This window comes from Ovis canadensis, chromosome 5, assembly GCF_042477335.2.
Source record: "Ovis canadensis isolate MfBH-ARS-UI-01 breed Bighorn chromosome 5, ARS-UI_OviCan_v2, whole genome shotgun sequence".
Taxonomy (NCBI): Eukaryota; Metazoa; Chordata; class Mammalia; order Artiodactyla; family Bovidae; genus Ovis; species Ovis canadensis.
The window spans coordinates 60,129,223-60,147,738 of NC_091249.1; the positions used below are offsets into that span (position 1 = coordinate 60,129,223).

The window sequence follows — 18,516 nt, forward strand, 5'->3', positions numbered from 1 at the left end:
GTTTAGGGAGTGTTCGTAGACTATGTCCAGAACTACTGTCTTAGAGCAATTTGGTTGTCCATACATTGTCAGAGGTATTTTTCTATATGATGTAAACCAGTAGGACTAACTCACACTGTAGTTCAACTGTGACTTTAGAAATGTGCTAATTAATGTAGGCAAATCTTTTCTACAGAGCCTGGGGGTCATTTTAATTCTTTTGTCATCCTGGGATTTTGTTGTATTAAATGTTATAATAATTAAAGCGATCATAGGGCTTCCCTGGTGGTGCAGAGGTTAAAGCATCTGCCTGCAATGTGGGAGACCTGGGTTCAATTCCTGGGTCAGGAAGATCCCCTGGAGAAGGAAATGGCAACCCACTCCAGTATTCTTGCCTGGAGAATCCCATGGATGGAGGAGCTTGGTGGGCTACAGTCCACGGGTCGCAAAGAGTCGGACACGACTGAGCAACTTCACTTCCACCATTTGTTTAAAGAATTCTTGGGTACAGATAATTAATATTTTATCAGTAATTTAAAAGGGAATAAAAGGAATATTTTTTTTTTTAATGTGCCCTGCCAAAGTGTTGTCACATGGAGTTGTGCCAAATTACCGGAAGAAAATTACCTTTCACTTCTTACTTTACACAATTTCAGGGTGTTTTAAGAGAAACAGTAACACCTTAGTCCACATTAGTCCACCACCAAAGTGAAATACATTAGGAAAGAAATTGACCCGTGGGCGCTTCCCTGGTTGTCCATTGCTTAAGAATCCACCTTCCATATGTATAGTTGAATCACTTCACTGTTCACCTGAAACTATCACAACATTGTTAATTGGCTGTACTCAATACAAAAGAAAAACAAAAAATGAATCTGCCTTCCAGTGCAAGGGACTTGGGTTCAATCCCTGGTCAGAGAACTAAGATCCCACGTGACTCAGGGCAACTAAGCCAGAGACAGAGCTACTGAGCCGATGTGCTCTGGAGTCTGCATGCTGCAACAAAAAGATCTAATAGTCAAAAAATGAAAAAATGAAGAAAATGACTCATCTTTCCCACCAGAGTCAGACAGGGGTCTCTGTGGAAGCATAGAAGGCTGTAAGAGAGGTCTGGATAGTTAAGGCAGAAGGGTGGGAACTTGCCAGCTCCTGCTGCAGTAGGTTTAAGACTCCCATGTGAGCTGAGAGCATAAATGAGCCCTTGGAGCCCAGAGGAGACCTGAATGGGGTGTGGCTGGGGGGACCAGGGTCAGTGCTGCAGGCTCCCTTGGGTATCTCTGGGATAAGACAGGGCTGCACTTCCCATACATTCAAGGAAAATTTTCCCCTGTTGCTGAGGCTAGCTGAGGAGCGTTTGTTATCTGTTTAACTCGAATCCTAGAGACTTCATCACAGGGAGACCCTGCAACTGGATGATTTGTAGGAGCTGAAAGTCAAGGCTGCCAGAACATCAGTAGCTGGGCTCCTCACCCCCTCCCTCCTCTGTGCCTGAGAAGCATTGGCCCCTCAGATACACTGAGCAGTAGATACAGGGTACTGTTTTTGCAGGCTGGGAGTGGCCGTGGCAAGATTGTTAAGGATTATTATAATAACTCTAGCTGATCTGTTCCAAGGAATACTGACTTGGTGAAAATAAGTCGCGGTTCCAGCAGCTCGGCTCCCCTGCCAGTCTCGGAGAGTGGGCAGTGTCTGTGCCCACTGCTTCCCTCACCAAGGCTGCCTCCTCCTCCAGAGTGGCTTCTGGGGACTTGCAGGGATTTGCTCAATGAACATCTGTGCAAGAGAGAGAAGGTTCCAGGGTTTTCCAAAAATGTGCATCTACCTGGAGAGGGGCATGATGCAGTGATGATCGGGGCAGGTGCTGGGAGCTAGGCGGTTCCCACTCACTCTGTCTTCTGCTTACTGTCTTCCTCACTGCTCTGGCAAGTTGCTTCACCTCTCCTGGCCTTGCCTTCCTCACCTGTAACAGGAAAAATAATGATACCCAACCCACAGGATTATTTTCAGGATGGAATGATTTAATGTACGAAAAGTACTTAGAAGAACACCTACCATTGGTAAGCTCTAGGCTCAGATTCTTTGTGCACCTGTAGGCACATGTCCACTCTCCTCTCTGATTGCTTCTCTGCATTACTGTCAAGCTCACAGACATTCCTAGACACAGTCTTACCTGGGGGGAGCTCAGAGCCAGAGATCTCTGCTTTCGCTGTCCTTAAAAACAGCCATCCAAACCCCTTAATGTGTCTCCTTTTAGCACACACCCCATTCATATTGGTGAAATATCAGGAGCCCTCTGAATATAAGAAGAAGGAGGAAAATGCTGAAAGAGGCTGGGGAAGAAGTGCTGGCACTTGCTAATGCTGAAAGGTGTGCCCTTGGGCCTGTCCTGTTAGAGGGCCTAGACCCTGCCTGCTGGGTGAGGGTGTACAGAGGGTGCAAAGGAGTTGAGGTCTGTATCATGGGACATATGTATGGGGTGTAATTTTGTCCTTTCATTCCAGGGTAAAGGAGAGTGAGTTTGTTCCAAAATGTTAAAACCAGCAGTCTCAATTGTGTGGCTGTCACCTCACAAGCTGCCCAGCCTGCACAGATTGCTTTCTGTACGGTGGATTCGAATGTCTGGGCCTTTTGGTGGGGGCCGGGTGGTGTCAGGTTAAGAGAAGTTTCTTAGGTACTTTCAGTGTGACTCTCAGAATGGCTGCTACAGAGCCAGCAGCTTCCTCTTTCTGCTCTCTGATGCTGGCGCAACTCTGCAGCTGAGGAAGCGGAGGCTTTCTTGTCAACTGACATGGGGGAATGTTCTGTGAACTGGGGTACACCAGCCCCAGAGACGCTGATGCCTTACTGCTAGGGAACTGAACACCTGGCTAGGAAGGTGGGGAGATGACTCGGGACCAATGTTCTTTAAGGCCCATCAGAGTCTCTGCCCGACCTAGAGGGCCACGCAAGTCAGTCTAGCCCAGGGTGTGGGGTGGAGAATGCACCTAAGGCAATACTAGTTTCTGTCTAGAATCCACTAGAAGAGGTGTGAACTGTACAAGCAGGGATTAGGCTAGACCTTTCAAAACACAAATTTAATGAATCTGTAAATGTTAACTGGGCTCCTTGCTGACTTATACTGAGGTTATAAAAGAAGCACAGATGTAAATACATGGGCCAGCTTTTGATGGCAGACCCAAAGGCTAAAAGCTAGAGGTATTGGACATGGCAAAGGAGAGTCTCTGGGAAGTGGGAAGGTCATGGAAAGGCAACCAGCTGAAAGAACAGTAGCACAGAAAGGTTAAGGAGTTTGCCTAAGGACACACAGCTTCACAGTAACAAAGCTGGTCTCGAAGAGGGAGAATTATATGGGTAAGGAGAGTAAAAGAGGAGTCCAGGGCTTTGCACAGAGGATGTAGAAAGGGGCTGTGTGAGCTGTGTGTGGGGAGGCTGGAGGAATCATGCGCTCTGCAGGAGCCAGAGCTGACCCTGGGACGCAGGAGAGAGCAGGCGAGATGGATGACAAAGAGGGATTCTACCGAGGACTTAGAGGCCAGGCACAACAGGGGGAGGGCACCACATGGGAAATGTTTTGGTGGAGGGATTATGGGTAGATCAAGATTATGCTCTCATGTAGCCTTTTCAGCATATTCTAAGCTTTGTTTAATATGTGTGTATTTCTGTTTAAATCAGAAGAAAGATGTTCATTTAGGAAAAAAAAAAGAAAATGGAGATGTCTGGATTTTCTCTCATAAACAACAGAAACCTTTGGGAGTGTCCATGGAAAGCAGTGTTTTTGTGGAAGTGGTGTTTGGGGAAGATGAGACAGCAGTGTTGGGATAGAAGGATGGCTGGGGGTCAGAGGAGGGTGGGGGCTGATGTCATGGAGACTGGTTGAGGGCTTCTGGTGGTGAGAGGCGAGGCCTTGGGGAGCTGGGGATTTGAGTGCTATGGGGGGACAGAAACATCTAGGAGCAATTTGGAAAGGGTTTTGCTGACCAGTTGCACGTGGGGGTCAAAGGGCAGGGGGTCGGGGAGAGGCAAAGCTGGAGCCAAGCTTTCCAACCTCTGGCACTGCCACTAGCAAGAAGAAAGAAATGAAAGGGGCTGGACAGAGGAGGCATGAGGATTGTTGACCTTGGGAAGGTGATGCTTCTCTGAGGCCTTTGCCCTCCATGCTGGAAAACTTGAGGGGAGCAGAGGAAAGGCGCGGGTAAGCTTTGCTTCTCAAGTCAACAAGCATCTGGTCAGTTCCCTACAGTGGGCATCACTTCATGAAAGTATCTGCGGTCAGGCGATTGAAGCAACCTCAAAAGTGCCTCTGAATTCTCTCTTAAGATATGTTATATGAGCCAAATCAATGCAACTCTCTTGTGAAAAAGCAATTTCCCCGGAAAATAAAGTTGGGTTCTGGCCAGCTAATAGCACTTGGCAAGCCCTGATTAAGTAAACCAGTGTTTAGGGAAGTTGTGAAAAATAGCAAGTCAATGAGGAAAGTAAACACTGGGGCACCTGATGCCAGTTTCAGGCCATAACAGTGGTTCTGTCTCCATCGATTGTGGAGCCTGAAACTGCAGCTTTAAGTTCTTACTGGTATAAACCTGTAGATCACACATGCCCTTTTTGAGGACTTTGAAAGGGGAGATGAATTGAAGGTGACCTGGACTGAACACAGTTTCCTTTCCCAGGTCAGTGTGTGGAAGCCACAAAGCACCCAGCAGCCGGACCTAGAGAAACAGCCACTTGCCAGCCACCCAGGCGCCTTGACTGCCATTCACAGGGTGAGCCGGGCTTCTGTGGGAACAGAGATTTCCAGCGTGGTCGCTGGTACAAATTTTCATACTTTTTAAAAATTTGGTCAACGGCTATATTTCTTAAAAAGTTTTACATAAATTGAATCCTATTTTAACTCATCTGAGCTTTAGCTATTTAACCGAAACCTGTAGGCCTGTGCTTCTCAAACTTGGAAGTGCACACAGATGACTTAGCAACTCTTTGTGACCCCATGGACTATATAGCCCATTGGACTGCTCTGTCCATGAGGATTCTCCATGTAAGAGTACTGGAGTGGGTAGCCGTTCCCTTCTCCAGGGGATCTTCCCAACCCAGGGATCGAACCCAGGTCTTCTGCATTGCAGGCGAATTCTTTACTGTCTGATCCACCAGGGAAGCCCATTTAAAATGCAGAGTCTGATTTAGTGGGGGGGGGGGGGGGGGGGGGGGGCGGGGACAGGAGGCAACGTCTAAGATTCCACATTACTAATAAGTTCCAGGTTGCCACTGATGCTCCTGTTTGCAAATCACACTGAGTGGCAAGGTTATGGAAAATCCTTGAAAAGCCAAATCTGAATCCCCTATAATCATTCCTTAATTTTAGTAAGCAGGGATATTTCTTGTATTTGTTTGTTAGCTGGATAGAATAATTGCAGTGTGTAAAGTAACGTTCTTCATGCTCTATGTTGTGCAAGGAATGGAAAATTTCCCCTCAATTTTAATCTAAGTACTCTTAAAAATTGGATATCTTGTGCCAAAACTCACCCTTCTTTCTCCCTGGCAAGTAGTAGAGAACTGAATTTTAAGAGCTCTCTGATTTACTACGTGGTGGCAGGTTAGAAAGGCTGAGTGTCCTCTGGAAATTATTTCAACCATGTCATATATCTTCACTGATGCCCAACATCACCCACAACTTTGGGGAGGATGGCACAAGGGAGGCCTGGAGTTGGTCAGGCTGCAAATGCCAGCTGTCCTGCCCTCAGACCCAGAAGCAATTTCTTTCCGCATTTCCTTTGTGGAGAACTTGCTGGAACTACTCACTCATCTTGAGGTTGAAGCCCTGTTGTCAAGCACAACAGGGTTATTTTCAAAAACTAAACTGTTCGTGGTGATCTCGTATGAGCCACAAGACGAGAAAGGAGTCATATTTATAAAGTGTCTGAAAAAGTCTAGTAATTATTCTTCCAGACAAGACTCTCTTTCTCTTTAGTTGGTCTAACATGGAAAGAGAAGGGAAACCTTTCCTAAATGAAAGTGAGCAAGGCTAGCCCTGGTTGGTGGCAAGCCATCTGAGATGGGGGACCCCTGTTCCTTCCCCCAGCAGCCATTTTTCTTTTGGAAAAACAACCCCCAGAAGCAGTCTTCTCTGGTGGAAGAACGTGTTTATGTTCACAGTGCTCTGCATTTTCTGCTTTTGGAGAGGGGTGAGTGGTGGGATGCAGAGGTGGAATTTTTTTTTTTTTCAATCTAAACAGTAAACGAAGTATGACTATAATCTCCTGAGCTCGTGGAAAAACTCAAGTCATTGAATGTTAGTTTTACAGATGAGGGAGGTTTTACAAGATTACCTGACGTGCCCTGAAGCCTGTAAGTCTTGCTAGAGGGAGAGCTGGGCTGGGGAAGGCTGGGCTCCCAGGCTTTTACACACAGGGGCATCTTTCCTAAAACAGTGCCGCCGCCAGTGCTCCATCCTCAGGGGAGACATCAAGCCTGAGCTTGAACCTCTTTGAGCTCTTCCCCATGTCCTATGCCAAACAGTCGTGTTGAAACGGAGAAATGTTTTGCTTTCATTTAAATGATTATTTTCAGACAATCACACTTCTGTAGCTGCTAACCTGTCATATCATCTCAGTGATCTTTATTAAATAGTACAGGTACTGGAAGAGGTAAGCGACTCATATCTGTTGGCCACTTTACTTGAATTATATCATGTAATCTACCCTAGAGTTCTGTGGGGTAGGTTTTAATATCAATTCTATGAGAAAACTAGCAGCTGAGGCTCAGAGGGGTGGAACAACTTTCCAGAGGCCTCACAGCTTGTAAGTAGCAGGACTAGGATTTGGTCCTTTGCCTCCAGAGCCTATACTTGGCAACTTTGTTTTACCAATGCCATCACTCAGGCAAGGCTGGCAGTTTACTTGATGGATCCAAGCTGAAACAAAACCATCAAGCAAAGTTGCCAAAGGCTGCTTCCTCAATTCTCAGCATGTATCCTTCCCAAAAGCTTCCTTTCTTTCCTTACCCTGGTCACAATCACCTCGATTTTATAAAGTAGTTCTTTCACAGCAGCTTTGACTAGACTATTCGTGGGGGCTGCTGCATTCTTAGACCTCAGCCCGACTTCCCAGCTTATGATCTTAACAGCCACCCACCTTGACTCACTGAGGAGTCATTGTAAAGGCACCTCTTTCTTTGCACGATCAGATCACTGTCTAAGAACAAAGTCAGCAGATAGGATTTTTGATGTGGAAATCATCAAACCAGCTTTTCCTATCCCTGGCTTTGCTTTGTGAGGCTCCAGAAAAACAGAAAATGATGATAAACCCCATAGCGAAGAAAAGGACTCATAGATAAAGTGGCGCTAAATCCTGGGCGCCTGGATGCTGCACTGAAAGCCGCAAGAGAGACATCCTGCTCCCTCAGAAAGCTGTTTCCAGGGAAGTCCCCTCACTGCAGACTGAAGGATGTGTTCGACAGTCCTCATCAGCTAGCAGAATGAGCCTATCTGAACACAGACAAGCAAAGGGAATGTCTGCCCCAAAGTGGTGGAAGTCCCAGCCAGGGGGCAGCCTCCATAGGTGGCCAGGGGAGGGACTATCCCAGTGCTCCCTCCAGGGGAGAGAGGGGAGGGGAGGAAAGAGGGTGAATGTCAGGAAAGGACCTGGTTCTCTCCAAGGTCAAATCCACCCCAGAACATCTCCTAGTCCTCAAGGAGGAAGATGCATGCCGGAATTAGAATGTTCCAGAAGACATTCCATAGTCTCATGGTTTTTAGTTTCCTGAGCACCAACTGTAGCCTGGGAACCGCTCAGTGACAGGGCCCAGCTTGGACTCTGCCCCACCCAGTGGTGCTGGTGGCTCTCTGAAAGCCTCCTGTCCAGTGGCCTCTTGGGGTCTCCCTGGGCCTCCATCCTGTCAGGGTCTCTGTTTCCCCTCAGTCTCTCCAGATGGGTGCTTCCCATGCCCTGCCGTCTCATTCTTCTCTTCTCCCACACACGTGCTCAAGGGAACCTGCCCAAGTCCAGGACTTCAGCCACTGCCTGCTAGGGTGCTGACTCCAACCTGCATCCCCAGTGCTCACCCCGCTTCTGAGCTCAAGACCTGTGAAGACAGCTCGCTCCTGCACATCTCCCCTGGGATGGCCTGTCGAGGACATGTGAACACACCTAGACCCAGCTTGCTCCCCCAGGCAGCTAGTCTAGTGCGCACTTTCCCTTGGGTGCCTGTCCTGCCTCTGATCATCCCAGCTAAAGACCCTCCCCCTTTCCCCTCCTTGCCCTCGGGTTTCCCAGTCCTGCTACCCACTGTAACTGCCCTGAAACCTCACCTATCCTCTACCATCCCCCCAAGTGAGGTCCCCCATAGCTTTTACTCTCTGTACTCTGCCCCTCCTCCAGCCCCAAGCTGCTCTGCTCCAGCCCGCTCCTTGCTTCCCCTCTCCCCACTCTGATGATCTCTCTTTATTTTTCCATTGCTTTGACCCCCTTTATCCCTCCTTTCCATCAATGTCCTAACATGTCCAAGCCTCTGTGGACAGTGTCCCTTGTCTTCCACCCTGACTCTCCCCTTCCTTTCTCACACAATCTTCTTGGAAGAGTCGTCCACACTCTGCACAACCCCATCACTCCATCAAACCACCATCATCTGGCTTTGCTCCTCCTGCTTCCCACAGCCAAGTCTCCAGGGCCTGTGTGCCTCACAGCATCCGCCTTCAGATCTCTCTGGTATTCAGCGGCACTCACCCCCTCTTTCTGGGGGCTCTCTGTCAGCACTCCTTCCCCTCCTTGCTGGCTGCTCTCTGCCTTGCCTCCCCTCCGTCATCTGTCATCACCCACCTCTTGCTCCCACATGCCTACCCAGAGGATCCACCCACTCCCACGGCTTCAGCTGCCTGTAGCTGAGGAAGACTCCCATGTCTGGATCTCCACCCCAGAACCCTCACTCTAGCGCCAGATCTTTATATCTGGCTGCCCACAGGACACCTGGATGAAACATAAGCACTTAAACTCAGTGTGTCCAGAACCACTTACCTTCTCCTGGTGAATCTATGCCCCCCTCCATGTTTCTCATTTTAAGAACGATACCACCAGCCACCGAGATGCCCCTGCCAACAGCACCTTAGTCATCCATGAGTCCTCCTCCTCCACACTCCCTGGGTATAGCCTCCAAGTTCTGCCAAGGCTGGAACCTCCTAGACACACCTCAGTGTGCTACCCCTCTTCATGCCCACCTCCACCTCCTGCCTTGTTTTATGTCTTCCTCTCCTGGCCTGCTCCTGACACTGACCTGCTCCTCTGTCACCCCTGCAGGACTCTGAGCTCAGGCCTGCGTCCTGTGACATGCCTTCCCTTCTCTGTTTCTCTGACTCCCCATGCTTCAGCCAATAGGATACCTTGAGAACCCAGAATGTCCCCATTTTGTCTGGTTCCTTCTCACCACTCCAGCGGAGAGAGGGAACAGGTGTCACTTCCTGCCCCTCCACCCAAGGCCGCAGATGCCCCTCTCCAGAGGACTTTGTAGACTGGCCCGCAGGTCTCCCAACTATGAACTTTTTAAGAAAGAACCTGGATCTCATTCACTCATCCATCTTTGTCTCCTGGGGCTAGCAGTGCGAGATAATTGGTGGGTGATTAATAGGCGCTTGAGTGAATTACCTCCCTCCCAGGTGACTATTTGTTTACTTGCTCTGAGCTCCTCCAGGACAAAAATCTTTGCTATCTCTTTGTAGCATCTTTCTCGCATATAGTGCTATACAGATGTTTAATAAAACAGACAATGAGTGTGTACTAAGGCGGCATTCCAGCTCCCCGCCGCCCGCCCCCCCCCCCCCCCCCCCGCAGTTTCCAGTTGAAGTTTAACAAAACCTGTCTTGTTTTGTTTTGTTTTGGCTTCTGTCAGTCATAAGACTTACTCCTTATCCATCTTGAAGTTAGCAGGCCCGGGGGAGAATCGGGGTGCCTGTGGAATGTAGAAGCAGGTGTGATGGATAGACTGTTGTGGAAATCAGCAAAGCCTGAGACCGGTGAGGCATCTTTGAGCTCAGGACCTTATAGACCTCGAGGAGGGAGTGAAGTAGTGAGGCCCTGTAGTCCTGGGTGCCGGGGAACAAGGGAAAGAGGGGCTAGTTGGAACGGTCGTCGCCCGGGGAGGGGCGGGGCGGCAGGAGGCGGGGGCGTGGGGCGCCCGAAGCCCGCCCTCCTCCGGCTCCCCGCCCCTCCCCGCGGGCGGCTCCCCGCGCTCCGCTTACTTAACCTGCCCGCGGCCGCAGCGGCACTCGCACTCCCCCGCCGCTCGCCTGCCCGTCGGTTCGGCGCGTCCTCTCTCTCCATGGCGCTCCTCGGGCGGCTGTTGCCCCTCGCTCTGGCGCTGGCTCTGGGCCCCGCTGCCACCCCAGCGGGCCCCGCCAGGTCGCCCTACCAGCTAGTGCTGCAGCACAGCCGCCTCCGGGGCCGGCAGCATGGGTAAGCGGGCGCCCAGACGGGATCGGAAGGACCGGGCGTCGGGGGGACCGTCGGAGCGGGCTGGGGGCGTAGGGGACAAAGCCCGAATCAAAAGCAGGCCGCTGTGTGGGACGCTTGGAGGGAGCAGCCCTGCAGGAGATGGAGAGAGGGAGAAGGAGAGGTGGAGAAAAGTCAGCAGGAGGCCCTGTGTGGAGGAAACGGGTGGAAGAGTTGACCCGGGACCTCCACTCAGGCCGAGATCGTGAGCGGGATCCCGGGCTTTGAGCTTCTCCAGGCAGATAGGAGTTGGCGGCTGTCTGTGCAGAATCACCGTGGGAAGGTGGCCAGCGCAGGCAGGGAGCCACCCAGCAGGGCACGGGTTCCAGCCCAGCCAGGTCCTTGTTCAGCACCTTCATATGTGACACTGGGACCACACAAGCTGGCAGCATCCGAGGCCCCCAGGCCCCTGGTCAGCCAGCCAGGCCCTAAACCCACCACCTGGCACCAGATGGGGGCCTCCAGGCACATCAAGGGCAGCGTCTGCTCCCCTGCTGGATGAAGAGAGAAGAATGTGCTGGGAGTCACGCACACTGTACAGATGGGGAAACTGAGTCTGGAGCAGCCACATCACTTCCTCAGGGTCCTGCAGTGTGTATGGGAGCTGGGATTGGAACCGCTCTTAAAACACTGGCTGAGTTTGTAAATTTGGGACATTATCATTGCATATATTCCTTTGAGACACTGAAGATGTGTTGGTTTTCTGGGGGCAAACCCAGGCAGCAGGTCTGACCTGATAAAGACCCTGGCCCAGACCCAGGCAGAGGTGGGCTTGTTTCTATATCCCAAACTCAACCATCCTGCTTGACATATAGCCAGGGTTTGCTGCCTTCCTGGGTGCACCAACTCCTCTGTGACAGTTAGGTAGAACTATATGTGGATAGGAAGGAAATGGCAACCCACTCCAATATCCTTGCCTAGAAAATCCTATGGACAGAGGAACCTGGTGGGCTACAGTTCATGGGGTCATACAACTGAAGTGACTTAGCGCATATGTGGATAGAGTTGTGTCGCAGCCCAAATGCCTTTGGGTCTGGCATTTGCTCCCAGTTGGTGCCCAGACCACCCTTTGACTGGGCAGATCTGAACTTAGATCAGAACTCAGTGTTGGAAGTGATTGGAGTTGACTTCATAGGGTTCTACAAAGCCTTGACTCCCTGCCCTTAGAAGTGGCCCCTTGTTGGGAGTAGCATCCTTGTTCCTCTGCCTGTGGGTGCCTGTGGCCGTGCTTGGCCTTTCAGATGCCCAGGGCTATGGGGAGGGACTGTGTTGGCAGTGAGTCTGGCCCCTCTGCAGAGTGAAAGCCATCCAGGCCATGCTGCAGTCTCATACCCTGCAGGAAAGAGGAGAGCACGGGGGTTGTCCCAGGGTCTTTCAGGAAGTGAGAGACTCACCTTTGACTTCTGCTGGGTACAGAAAGGTAAGGGGGGCAGGGCAGAAAGACAAGGAAGGAATGAAGCATCAGGTCAAAATATGAGCCACTGGCATGTCCATGGTCTCTGCCCAGCTCACTGTTGGCCTTCTGCCTTTCCTGCCAATGGAGTATGTCCTGTTTGGGTGCCACAGTCCCTCCTGGGAGGTTTCTGTCCCTCTGTATCTTCTTAGGCACTCAGTCAGGAAAAGGCAACCGTAGCATTCTCTGTCACCTAGAATGGTGGCTCCCGGCACTCCACAGTGAAGCTTCCCAAAAGTGCTGATGGGTCTCCAGCAGGAACCACCTCTGTAACAAACCTCCTTCCCTTTGAAGCCCAGAAAAGTCACAGACCAGCTGGAAAATAGTTTGTTTTTTAATGCAAATGCTCTTTATTATAAGCTTCAGCTATTAGGTCAACTTTCTCCCTCCCCTCCCTTCCCCCACCCTGCAGGCTAATCATCTTGCAGGGCAACTGGAAAAGCCTATAGTGGTCTGTGATGGGCAGGACAGGCTAAGCAGTCCCAGGTGTGTCCCTCCCCACCCCCAGTAAAGTCTGGACACACGGGCAGGGGGGCTGCGGTGAACAGTTACAGATGCAGCCACGTCTACTCTGATCTAATGGCCCCTGAAAACCCACAGGCTGCCTGGCTCAGCCATGGGGGTGGCACCCTGTGCAAAATGGATAACCTGATCAAACTCCAGCCCTCTTTCAAAGTGAGAACTGGTGGGAAGGGAAAGGGAAGCTCTTTTGTTAAGGAAATGTAGTGTGTGTGCTTCACAAGATGTGAAGAAAGAAATAACAAGTGGATCCTGCTCACCATTTGGCTTCCCAGGTGGCACTAGTGGTAAAGAACCCACCTGCCAATGCAGGAGACATAAGAAATATGGGTTTGATTCCTGGGTTGGGAAGATCCCCTGGAGAAGGGCATGGCAACCCACTCCTATTCTTGCCTGGAGAATCCCATGGTGAGAGGAGCCTGGCGGGCTATAGTCCATGGGGTCACAAAGAGTCAGACAGGACTGAAATGACTTAGCCAGCGTGCTCACCCTTTATCCATCACCACTTTTACTTTCATCTTCACCACAACACAGTGAGCTCTGTGGCAGCTGTTCCCATTTTACAGATAGAGAAACTGTGGCTTAGTGACGTGGAGTGACTTAGTCCAGAGACAGAAAGCTGTTGGGAGAGTAGAGACTGTGATGCTGTCTTTCGACTCCCGGCTGTTATCTGTGTTGCTATAGAGAAGGAAAGCAACAATACCGAAAGAGAAGTAAAAATGCAGTCACACTTCCAAATGTCAGCAACCAGGACTGGACTGCATTTTCTGAAGCGCTTGGTTTTCAAATCCAAGTTGAATAGCAGAGCTGTTGTGCTTGAGGCAGAAGGCCCAGAAACGGGGTGCTCATGTCAATTAAATTTCAGTATAAATTTCCTATGTACACAGCCCACCCCTCCCACCCTGATGTGAGAGGGAGTGGGTCACAGAGATCCCCAGCCTCTGCTCCTGTCTCAGAGGGCAGCAGCAGTGGAAACTCAGTCCGCGGAGGAATGTTGGAACCACATCCACCAGAGACTCTGAAGGTTCGCCAAACGCCTACGGAGAGTTGCGGAGAATTCATCGACAGTAATTATTTCCTGCTTGGTCAGATAGAACTTCTGAAATTGTACAGAAATAAACAGCACCTCCAGCTGGAGTGTGGCCAGCAGGAACTCTCTCAGGGTTATTTGGGGACTGCTGTAACCTATGAATGCCAGGCAGCATACTGAGAAACAAGATGGCTTCTGTAAAAGTCCTCTGGAGGCTTGGTCAGATCCAGCAGGGAGTAAGGGGTCAGAGTTGTCCTCCCCCTTGGCTTGAGGCTTCCTCTCCAGCCTCCGCTGCTTTTCCCCTCAGGTCCCTACAGTAACTCACAAATATTTGCCATGCCTCCTTGGCCCACTCAGCTTTGCCTCGGGTGAACCACAGACTGGACAAGAGGTCACATCCACATGGTGGAAGAGACGGCAGAGAATTAAAGGGTCCGTGTGCCCTCCCTCCCACCCAGTAAGCTGACTCTGAGTATTTGAGAGTTGACCAAGTTCCTGGAAAAGACCATGCATCTCAAATGATGGCTCTTGATTGCATTTGTAAAGTATCAGAGGAACTGATATTTAGAATTGATATACCTGAAGTTCTCTGGTCTCCGTTGCTGCGCGCAGGCTTTCTGTGGCTGCAAACAGCGGGGGACGGTGCCTCGTTGCGGTGCATGGGCTTCTCACTGTGGGGCTTTCCCTTGTTGTGGAGCTCAGGTTCTAGGCGCACAGGCTTCAGGAGTTGCAGCAGGCAGACTTGGCTGCGAGTTCCTGGCTCTAGGGCACATGGGCTTCAGAAGTTGCGACACAGGGACTCATTAGCTGTGATTCACGCGCCCTGGAGCTCGATACTTCAGTAGTTGCAGCATGCGGGCTCAGCTGTGGCTCGAGGACTCTGAAGCCGGGCTCAGTAGTTGTGGCACGTGGACCCAGCTGCTCCTCCGAGTCATGCTGGAATCTTCCTGTACCAGGGAATGAACCCATGTTCCTTGCACTGGCAGGTAGACTGTTACCCACTGAGCCACTAGGGAGTCCTGGGAGCAGTATTTTTGACAAGGCTATTCCAGCCTCCTCTACATCCAGCCTGGCGCTTAGCCCCACCTAGAAAATAAAAGAAACAAATCAGAACACCTGCCCCCAGGGTTCTTGGGAGGGTAGCTGAAGAGAGGTCACACATACCCTGATTAGTTTGGGGTTGTCTTCTATACCCAGCATCAAACAAGGGCTGTATCACACACAGGACAGAAGAGTATCACCTGGGACACCGAAAGAGGGCTTTCTGGGGGGAGTGGGGCACAAACTGGGGCCCAAGTAATAAACGACTTAGTTCAGTGAGTGACCGTCTCCTTCCGAGGTCCTGACAGCAGCTAGCTTGGCCATGCCTGCTAGTTTCCAGGGTGGGCACCCCAGATAGGCTGTGTTTGGGAGCTAGGCAGCTGCCTAGGGATGCAGAGGATGTCTGTGTGTGGAGCTGCTTGGAGGGTGCTGGGGCCCGGACCATAGGACCAGCGATGCCTGCTGGGAGGCCAGGTTCAATCCTGTGGATGTTTGGGCTCAGTGCGGAGTGGGGGTACAAAGAAAGTCTGGGGGCTTCTCTCAAAGCTGCTGCTGTTCTTAGCAAACACCACTTTCTTTTTAAGCTGGTGTTTTCCATCTATATAACATGTAGCCTAAAAATTTTAAGATGTTTTTATTTATACTTAATAAATGTCAGTGTCAAAGAAGAATGTTTAAATGAAATGATGTCACTGTATGATATATACGTTAACAGTTTTTTAATTTGGGAGGATATTTTTAGGAAGGATGATGGAAGTCTGGATCACGAGGACCAGAATGTACCCCCAAACTGACCGAAATGACTGTATCTTCTCCATATCTAAAATGTTCTGGTGACCCAGGAGGGCCCACGTGGTGGGAAGGATGAGGAGGCAGGTGACATGCTGACTGTTTTGCTAACACTGCAGCTTTTGTTTTTAGCCCCAACGTGTGCGCTGTGCAGAAGCTCATTGGTACCAACAAGAAGTACTTCACCAACTGCAAGCAGTGGTACCAGAGGAAGATCTGTGGCAAATCAACGTGAGTATCTGTAACCACTGATGACCAGCAGCCACCCAGGAGGCTACCCTTGGTGTGCATGGGTTGCAGGTGCCCCCAGGCATGGGCCAGCCTTTTGGAAGGTGGCACCGTGTGCAAAGCCATGAAGATGCATGTGTACACATGTCAGAGAACTTTGTGCTTGGGAGTGGCATTTCCAGTAAGCTGGCCGATTTTGTTTTACACTTTTAAGGCTCCTAACAAGACTTGGAAATGTTTTTTAGGGCCAACTTGGGATTGTAAGAAACTGTGTGCGTGCACTTCTTAATCCTCATTAAATGATACAAATACAATGATTCAGTGTAGAAGCCACCAGCCTCTGACTCTGGGAAAGAAAACCCGTTGGTGAACTTATACAGAGTTCCTGCTCTGCGTTTCGAAGTGCGTGCATGCTGAGTCACTTCAATCATGTCCGACTCTATGCAACCCTGTGGACTGAAGCCCTCCAGGCTTCTCTGTCCTAGGGATTCTCCAGGCAAGAATACTGGAGTGGGTTACCATGCCCTCCTCCAAGGGGTCTAACCGACCCAGGGATCAAACCCATATCTCTTAGGTCTCCTGCATTGGCAGGTGGGTTATTTACCACTAGCATTTCAAAGTAAATACTCCCAGAAAGACTGAGAGTGCCTAGAGATATGCACATAATGAGGCAGCATAGCATATTAAGAACACAGGCTCAGACTCTGATTCAAAGGTTGGCTCTGCCACCTACCTGGGCAGTTGGCTTCACCTTTGGAACCCTCAGTTGCCTCATCCATAAAGTGAGTGTAACAGTAGGACTACGTTATGGGATTGTTCTGAGGACTGAATGAAATAATGCACAGAAGAGGCTAAATTTGGAGCCCGGCACATAGTAAGTGCTCAGTAAATGCTACTTGCTGTTGTTTGCAAATCTCAGCTGCATAAACAGAAGTGAGATGCCAGGGGTTGTGGCCCCCTGTGGTTACAGTAGAGCTTTCTGGTGCCTCTAGCATCATGAACAGCACGGAGGGAGGTGGCGTTCACCATGACTGCCCTGCAGCCTGCGTGTTCTGACAGAATTCCAGGGAAGCCTAATCTGTTTTGGCGCCAACCATCAAAAGATCGCAAAGCTGGCTCTCTCCTACAGATGGAAAAATGTGCTGTGCAGAGCTCCCTGAGACACTTGTGAGGACCTGGCCTTCCTCTTGTCTGTATAATAAGAGGATTAAGAGATGCTGAGCCACTATCTTGAACCCTTTCCCATATTAGGGGTTTTAAAACGTATTGCTTGTGACTTGCTTTGGAGCAGATGTCTCCTCTAACTGAAGGAAGGGAAAACACTCTCTCCGTGAAATGCACGTGGAAATAAATATCCCAACTTGTGACACTGATTGTGTCCTAACACAATTGTCAGTCCTCATATGGATCAGGGAAATTGTGGATCAGGCAGAGGTGGGGCAAGACCAGTAGCATCCCATGAGCCTGTCAAGGGCAGGGCAATGACAGTTGGTTCCCTGCTTGACCAAGCCCAGCCCCAAAGCCAAGAGTTAAGTGAGCTAAGAGGATCCACCTCCCAGATTTAAGGAGGGAACAAACCCCCAGCCAGAATTCTTGCTGTTGTGGACAAGAAGAGATTATGCAAATTATATGCCACGTGTCCTTCTCTGGTACCCAAGTTAAAAAAAAAAAATTTCAGTGCTTTTTTACTTTTCCCATGTGGGTATTTATCAACTAAAATAGACACTTAATTAAACACAGAGCCAGGCCCCACATAATTGCATCTTGGAAGATGACCAGAGCCCTGGGTTTTAAGACGCTACCATTTTGTTTGTTCTGGTTTCCCTAAAAATGGGAGCCACTTGTAAGGTGAAGCTTACAGTGGGCTGGCATTGGCCAAGGTATTTCAGTGTGGCCCTGTGTTGAAGCATTTGCCTGACCAGTTAACAGTAGCTTGGGGACATTTTCATCATTCCCCGGCTGACGCTGCTGAGTCGCCTTGGCTGATTGGCTGTTGGTACCTACCTCCTTCTCCACTGATGTGTCAGGATGGGCACAGGCAGCACGGCTGTGTGTTAGCCAAATGTTCTTGATGACGTGATGAGGCAGCACATGAGGAGCCCAGGCTCTGCAGGGGAAGAATAGACAGGAGGTGTGGGTGGGGAAACCAGAGTGCAGAGTGGGGCCCAGGGCCGAGTGCCAGCCATAGAGCGGATCTTACCCACAGGGGATAATCTGAACCTACAACGTGCTGTTGCTTTGGGCAGCTTTAAAAAGAGGAAATGGGGATAGAAAATCATGAGTTGATTAAAAAAACCTTATGATCCAGGATAAGAAGGTCCCTCCCTGGAACATCACGTGCAGCAGCAGGAAGGTGAAGCTGACTGGGGGGACGGCCAGAGAACTTGGGGAGGGAAAGGGGAAGTGGATGGACTCATCTCTGTCATCCCCGAGAGAGCTGAGAAGAAGCAACCTCACCATTTGCTTGTGCCCCAGGGCTGAAAGCCGTGAAGGAGCTGCCATCCTGGGAATTCAGTGCCCATAGATGGTCAGCAGGGGAGGAGAGAGGGCTGTGCGGGCTGCCGATGATGTCATCCTGGTGAGAATGGGCCCTATGGTACATTTACCTGGCTGAGGACCAAACTGTGAAATGGGAAGCACGATGGTGGTTGGAGCAAAGAGGGCCATCTCAGCATGGGGCCAGCCTAGGCAGTGGGAATTTCTCAGGGGCAAGGCTGGAGCCAGGGGTGTGTGTTGGCGTGAAAGGGAGCCAAGTGTCACAGGAAATGGGTTGCACAGGTCCCCAGGGGACCCCAGACCCACAGGAGAATGTAAACTTGGAAGCAGATAAGTAGCACTAAGTACAGGATCAAGGCGTGAAGACTTTGGCATTTCAGGTCACACAGGGACCCAGGAGCCTGGAGCCGAGTGTCTGCCGCTGGGAGGCCCTGACTTCACCTCTGACAGAGGAGGGAGGGGCATAGTCACAGTGTGCGCTCAGCACGCCTGTCAGGCCACTGCATCCGTCG

At 50.5% G+C, this 18,516-nt stretch overlaps 1 protein-coding gene and 1 long non-coding RNA gene across 2 annotated transcripts in view; one reads left to right on the plus strand and one right to left on the minus strand.

The window, feature by feature from the left end:
* Window positions 1–442: 442 nt before the first annotated feature.
* On the minus strand, window positions 443–10,104 carry LOC138441319 (uncharacterized). The gene is made up of 3 exons (XR_011257314.1): window positions 9,863–10,104; window positions 1,867–1,939; window positions 443–1,752 (listed from the first exon to the last, which is right to left on the minus strand). It is a non-coding gene; the product is annotated as an uncharacterized lncRNA (long non-coding RNA).
* A 6-nt stretch (window positions 10,105–10,110) lies between these two features.
* The window catches only part of TGFBI (transforming growth factor beta induced), a 33,187-nt gene continuing 24,781 nt past the window's right edge, over window positions 10,111–18,516 (plus strand). The window contains exons 1-2 of the mRNA XM_069592108.1: window positions 10,111–10,412; window positions 15,413–15,511. Of these exons, the coding sequence (XP_069448209.1) occupies window positions 10,279–10,412; window positions 15,413–15,511 (233 nt within the window). The 5' untranslated portion in view covers window positions 10,111–10,278. The remainder of the gene's footprint in view (window positions 10,413–15,412; window positions 15,512–18,516) is intronic.